At 48.6% G+C, this 6,233-nt stretch overlaps 3 protein-coding genes across 3 annotated transcripts; 1 reads left to right on the top strand and 2 right to left on the bottom strand.

Moving 5' to 3' along the window:
- On the top strand, positions 1-1,861 carry FOXG_18896 (uncharacterized protein). Its single transcript, XM_018399038.1, has 5 exons — positions 1-115; positions 172-458; positions 507-944; positions 1,027-1,277; positions 1,334-1,861. Exons 1-5 carry the CDS (start codon positions 70-72, stop codon positions 1,842-1,844), a joined length of 1,533 nt encoding a protein of 510 aa, XP_018239586.1. The 5' UTR covers positions 1-69; the 3' UTR covers positions 1,845-1,861.
- Positions 1,860-3,192, bottom strand: FOXG_04761 (uncharacterized protein). Its single transcript, XM_018382798.1, has 5 exons — positions 2,849-3,192; positions 2,687-2,790; positions 2,335-2,628; positions 2,149-2,287; positions 1,860-2,102 (listed from the first exon to the last, which is right to left on the bottom strand). Exons 1-5 carry the CDS (start codon positions 3,068-3,070, stop codon positions 2,088-2,090), a joined length of 774 nt encoding a protein of 257 aa, XP_018239585.1. The 5' UTR covers positions 3,071-3,192; the 3' UTR covers positions 1,860-2,087.
- A 263-nt stretch (positions 3,193-3,455) lies between these two features.
- On the bottom strand, positions 3,456-6,233 carry FOXG_04760 (uncharacterized protein; the record flags this gene model as incomplete). The annotated part of the gene is made up of 1 exon (XM_018382797.1): positions 3,456-6,233. The coding sequence occupies exon 1, from the start codon at positions 5,997-5,999 to the stop codon at positions 3,456-3,458; it is 2,544 nt and encodes an 847-aa protein (XP_018239584.1). The 5' UTR covers positions 6,000-6,233.

Below are 6,233 nucleotides of genomic sequence, written 5' to 3'. Positions count from 1 at the left end.
CAGGAACTCGATTACCTGTATCCTCATGCTAGAGTACTTGAATCGGGTCTTACACTGCGCAACCTCCCTATGCCACCTGTTGAAAAAGCTTTTGTCTGCCTCCGAATGGCCAAAGGTATTAGCCACGCCTTTTCCTATTTCTCTTCTCCAATGCTTACAATTTTGTGACAGAAAACCCCAGAGTTCGGTTCTTTTGGGACAACGAAGCTACCTCTTTCACTGACGTTTTTCTTAAGGTGTACTCTCCGGGAGAAGTTACTCATGCTGACCTCATCGCTGTCAATGCGGGACTCTATTGGCTTTTTAGACAATGCAAACAGATCGCCACAGATTCATGCCAAAAGGCTGATCTCGAGGCGCAAGCAGTCATGTGCCGGGACAATCTCGAGACCGTACTCGCTAATCTGCCTTTCCATCAACCTTGCAATATCGGGACGGTTGCTTCAATGATGGTAGCTGTAGGTAGGATTCATGATTTGTCCTGATATCATATTAAATCATCCCAGAGCATATACTGCCTTGAAACATGCAAGCCATCTGCGGCATGGGACTTTATCGCAACCGCATCACACTTGAGCCAGACGCTAGGCATGCATAGCAAGATTGCAATGGCCCGCGATCCTCCAGACATCAGGATGGGTAAGATCCGAATATTCTGGCTGGTTTATGTGCAAGAGAAGGGTCTCTCTCTCCGTCTTGGCCGATCATCAACTATCCATGATGGCGATATCACTATTCCGGTTCCTAGCATAGAGTCGAGATCAGAGATAGGCTACTTTGGTCAACTAGACAAGATGAAAGAACTAGCTTATTTACAAGGCAAGATTTACGACCAGCTTTACAGTTCTGCTGCCTTGGCACAGCCTCAGACTGTTAGAACCACGAGGGCGAGGGGTCTCGCATCAGAGCTTGAAGTGCACACGAATAGAATACTACCTAGCGATGTATGAATGCGCAAATCCCGATTGCCGCTTCTAAGAAGGGCGATCCTATATTCTTGGTGATATCTTACTGACAAGTCTACAGAAACTATACCAAGATGCGATGCGCCAGGCTACTAGTACTGAGTTTGTTAAGGCTTTCCTCTGCACCACCAAGGTGCTTCACTTATCCCTCTTTTGCCTCATTTACAGAGCCATACCTGCCGAGACGAATCAGGGTACTGCACTTGGAAGAGAGTGCATTAATAGTGCTCACAAGGCCCTTGAAGCACACAAGGAATGGCAGTCTCTAGTGGCTGAACTACAGGATGACTTCCTAGAGACTTATGTCAACTTGCATGTATCCCCAAATCTGACTTGACACTTCTTTCACTGACCCTTTCTCTTTGCAGGGCTCTCATACACTCACCCTTCATTCCATTTATCGTCGTATTCTGTCACATTATCGAGACTGGCGACAAGAACGGCCTTGATCTGCTCGAAAGTGTCATCAAGACATTACAACCTGTCACAGACTCTGCTTTCTCATCTGGAGCGAAGAAAGAGTTTCATCTATTTAAAGCTTTGTACGATGCCGCTCGAAACTATCTTGAAGCTAGATTGAGCAAGGTGAACATCGGCTTTGGCTCGTGGGAAAATGCGTCTTCCTCCGCACACGTGCCATCACCAGCTCATCAACAACCTGCCCTGCTTACGCCAATCTTCAACTTGCCAAACTCACAAACCTCCGTTAGCACATCGTTAGAAGGGACAGCTGAATGGATGGCTCAGCAGATGGAGGTGCCTGCTAGCATGGATACTGATATCGACCAGTATGGCGCACAGCTTGGAAATTGGCTGCACATGAATAATCAGATGACGAGGGCTCTAGAAGATAGCTACTTTTGGGATGATCTGGCATGAGAGAAATATAAAAGCTGAGTAATAAGCTGAAGTGTCTCACGATGCAAGGTAATGGCGAGATCAGTACACCACTATTCAGGCACTATTCGATTGGGTTCATGATACGAAACGAGTTCGCCTATGGATTGCTGTCGGGCTTGTGGTTACTTCCACGAAATGACCATAAACCTTGAGTCATAGGAATCTATACAAGTCTCGTAAGGCAAACATTACTGACAAGGCTCCTAATTTGGCTGTCCCTCGTTACCAAGGATAAGCCTGTGAGTTATTAGTATTATACTCAATGAGATATTGAAAAACTTACTCTGCCATCCCAGCACCAGAATGTGCCACTATCATTGTGGTCCTTCTCACTAATCACTTTAAGCATGCCCGAGACACTCTCATCCGGCTCCAAAAGAGTTCCCACGTCCCAGGTACCAACTTCGCCAGAGTTCATGTCCCTAGTCGTTGTCAGTCAAGCTTTAGTACTCGAGCAGGAAATACTCACGTGTGAACCTCGCCAGGATGGAGAGCCAGGACACATATCTCAGCCCACCTGCCGCTGCGTCTTTTCAACTCCTGCGCCATATGCCTTAGCATCTGGTTCAGTGCAGCTTTGCTCGCCGCATATGCTGCGAACCCATCTTCATAAGCCAGAAAGTTGGCGGTGGACCCGGAGTCAGATGAGATGAAAATCAGTTTGGAAGGAGGGCTATCAGGATTCAAGTTGACTAGTTTCTGTGCGCATATGATGGGTCCAATGACGTTGGTTTCCATGTGGAATCTGAAGTTGTCGTATGATCTTGGAGCTCAAGTTAGCAATTGTACGTCTAGGAGAATGCTTGTTGATGGGGCATTACAATTCCGTTGCTCGATTTGGATATCTGAGGACACCTGCATTCATGACGATGTTATCGAGTTTGATTCCCTTGTTTACAAGTGTGCTCATTCTGGCAGCAAAGTTCTGCACGTGAAGCCATTAGACATGTCCACAATGACCTGGAAGGATACGGTGAGCTTACATCGATGCTTTCGCTACTTGCAACGTCGCACTGCTCCACGATACAATTGTCTGGACTACCATGAGCTTTAACCACTGCCGATAGTCCCGACGCATCTGGGTTGCGAGCTACGGCAATCACTGTGTTTCCTGCCTGAAGGAGCTGCTTAACATACTCAAGACCGATTCCCCGTGAAGCACCAACCACTACCCATGTCGCAGATGTTCTGGCTGTGTTTGACATGATGCTTGTTTGAAAGGGTTTCAATGTATGTGAAATAAGGTCTTGGGTTATTTGAGAAGAGGTCTTGATGTTTATTATGATACAACATTAGATGTGGGAACAAGGCGAGTATTTAATAGATGACTTGACTTGTCTTTTTACCAAGGTTGAGATTTTATACCTATATTTGGGTTAGCGGCAAACTGCACTGCGGGCGCGGGGTAGACTAAGTACTGCCTGGCGCCTCGGTCCCGAGGGTGAGCTGTATGTCGTCTCCCAACTTGGGACAATTGATAGTAACTTCTTTTAAATTAGGAACTTGGTGGCACTTGATGTTGACATCTGGTGCTCCGCGGGTCCAGCTTCGCATTGCCTCAATGGGATATTTATACATATACACCTCAAATTAAGCATATTCTCTAATCACACTCGCAGGTTCCACATACTCCCCAAGAGGCTTGTAAACAACATCGTCATAGCCAAATGCTTTCGGTCCTCCAATCTCGATACCAGAAGGTGTTTTTGTCCACTGTGGTGAGCACGTAATGCCCAAGACAGTCACTCTATAACCGTACTTGAACTCTGGAACACCTAGTGCTCTACCAGAGCCATTGTCCAGCACAGCAATAAGATCAGGGACAGAGGCGATGATCTCAGTCTTAGAGCCGTCAGCCGCCGTGTGCTCAGCAAGAATGTTTTCGTTCTTGAATGGGATTCGCAACGTTCCTCCTGAGACTACAGGTGTCATTCTCTTCGATCCACTATCCTCTTCGTCATCAACATGCTCGTCGAATGCTTCAATGCGTAGAGCGCCGTGCGAGTGCCCCTTGTATAGTCTTCGCTCGACTTCTACAATTTTACCTCTGAATAGCACCCTGGCTGACCTCAACCCACCAGCCTCTTTGATGATCGACTCTGCAACTGTCGAGAGCTGGTTGCTGTAAACACTGCGGGCGATGCATCTGCCTATCCTCCAAGCAAGAGAACAGGTATTCAGCACGCCATATCCCCGCACGTTCTCGGTAGTGGTAGGTTTGGCGGCCATACCGACTCGGCTTCCCATCTCGGAACATGACGCTCTCAATGCTCTGTCAACAATCTCGTCGTCTGGTGCTCGAGTCATGATGATACTCTTGCCATCGCCAGAGTCAATGGCACAAGGAACGAGTTCCAGTGGTTTATGTACCGCAAGCGTAGTCTGCCAGTATGTAGGATATGCTCGGCCCATCCAGTCACCGTCAATGACAGGCGCATTAAAGAACCGCGAGGAGCCAACGAGCATCGGCTCCATACCATTGGCACCACCAATCTCCAATCCCATGACAGCATCGACTTTATTATGACCGAGATACTCCATGAGCACATTGAATGCTTGGACTGTCTCGGTCGACTGTAGCCGCTCCACCGACACGGCAGGAGATCCCATATGGCCCCCCCAGTAGATGAGGGCATCATCTTTGAGGGAAGACTGGTCGATAATGCGAATAGTATGGCCTTGTCTTATAATGTCCCGCAGTTGAATGAAGCTAGGAGCTGGGGTGCCACCGCCAGCGCAGCCGAGCACATAACATCCGTCCGCCAGCCAAGCCAGATCAATTTCATTGAGTATCCATTCAGGAACGCCCTCGTCGTTGGCCTTGATGGTAGGAGTGTAGGTGAAAGGATCCAGAGGCATAACTTCTGTAGTATTGACAGCTCGATTCTTGTGCCCTTCAGGTTCGTCGCTGACTTCGTCGTCATAATCATCTACAGCCTCGAGCTCCAACTCTGATACGTAGCCCTTGAAGTCGACGTCTCCCACTGCTTTAACAATGGTTCGAACTTGATGAGACACGTATTGCAACGGAATACTCTCTACATTCGCCATCGTAATACTTTCGGGGATGGCACCAGCTTGAATGGCTCTTTCGACGGCCATCTTCTTTGCACGCTCAAGAGCCTGTGACTCTGTCTGGTGGGCTGTGCTCTGAACAATATCAACGTCACCGCTGACACGAGAGATAGCAGCACCAATGGCATTCGCAACATCGTGGAATGGCGGGAGGATGACCTTTGAGGCACCTGAGATATTCTCTGGTGCAAGCACGGCACCTCCTCCTACCAGAAGTACGGGTAGCGGATCAGCAGAGGTCTTGATGACATCGACAGCTCCATCGAGTAGAGTCTTGATGCAGTCTTTTGCGGATTGGACAAATTCAGGGTTCAGTTCAGCGAGTCTGCTACTATCACCCATATCTGCTCTTCCCAGGGCAACAGCAATATCAGATGCTGTGCATGTATTGCCACCAAAAACAAGAGCTTCTTCAACAAGGTAGTGGCCAACCGACTCAGGGCCGACCTTGACTCTTCCATCAACATTGCGCACGAGTGAACCCCCACCAAGTCCAACCGAGTGCAGATGAGGCATTGAATAATTCACTCTCACTCCAGCGACTGTGACATAGGCAGAGGCTTGTCTTGGAAGTCCGCTTGGTAGGATTACGCCAATGTCAGCTGTAGTTCCACCAATATCCACGACGATGGCCGAAGAGTTGCCTCCAGCATCGATCCCTGCCAAGTATGCAGCTCCTCTCATCGAGTTGGTGGCTCCAGATGCAAAGGTCCTAATGGGTATCCTAGCTGCTGCGGCAGCATCAAGGGTGGTCCCGTCGTTCTGAGTAATGAACAGTGGACACGCCAGGTTCAGCTTCTTCTTGGCCTGATTGAACCTCCTCATTGTTTTTCGAGCGTATTGAAGGATAGCGGCATTGAGGATACTGGCGTTTTCGCGCTCTAGGAAACCAATATTGGCCACCTCATGAGAACATACGACATCAATTCCTGGAATTTCTCGTAGGATGATGTCTCTGACGCGGCTCTCTTGCTTGAATATCTCGTCAATCGGAGAAAAGACGCCAGCGATCACAACTGCCCTCAGGTTCTCTGCCTTGATCTTTTCGCATTCGGCCATCACTTGGGCTTCTTTGATGGGTGCTTCTTGAGAACCATCGATGTGCAGGCCTCCATCGATGATTCCGCAGTATCCCTTGATGATGGCTGCTAGATCGGGCGGGAAGTCTGAGAATGGAGGTACTTCTCGGAGAAACGAACGTGACAGTCTCAAGACGCCGACTTTTTGAAGTCTCCTGGCATCTCTCTCCACGACTGCATTAATAAAGTGTGTTGTGCCGACAGTGATGCTTGC

The sequence above is a fragment of the Fusarium oxysporum genome, chromosome 7 (genome assembly GCF_000149955.1).
Source record: "Fusarium oxysporum f. sp. lycopersici 4287 chromosome 7, whole genome shotgun sequence".
Taxonomy (NCBI): Eukaryota; Fungi; Ascomycota; class Sordariomycetes; order Hypocreales; family Nectriaceae; genus Fusarium; species Fusarium oxysporum.
Note: the sequence above shows the minus strand (reverse complement) of the source record. Positions and strands in the feature narration are given on the sequence as shown.

Excerpts from the sequence above, each read along its gene's own strand:
- FOXG_18896 (XM_018399038.1), top strand. The coding sequence starts at position 70 with ATGCCACCTGTTGAAAAAGCTTTTGTCTGCCTCCGAATGGCCAAAG. Across the intron at positions 116-171 it reads CTGCCTCCGAATGGCCAAAG|AAAACCCCAGAGTTCGGTTC; the intron begins GTATTAGCCACG and ends ATTTTGTGACAG. Across the intron at positions 945-1,026 it reads ATAGAATACTACCTAGCGAT|AAACTATACCAAGATGCGAT; the intron begins GTATGAATGCGC and ends ACAAGTCTACAG.
- FOXG_04761 (XM_018382798.1), bottom strand. The coding sequence starts at position 3,070 with ATGTCAAACACAGCCAGAACATCTGCGACATGGGTAGTGGTTGGTGCT. Across the intron at positions 2,791-2,848 it reads CAAGTAGCGAAAGCATCGAT|AACTTTGCTGCCAGAATGAG; the intron begins GTAAGCTCACCG and ends CTTCACGTGCAG. Across the intron at positions 2,629-2,686 it reads CCAAATCGAGCAACGGAATT|ATCATACGACAACTTCAGAT; the intron begins GTAATGCCCCAT and ends TTGAGCTCCAAG.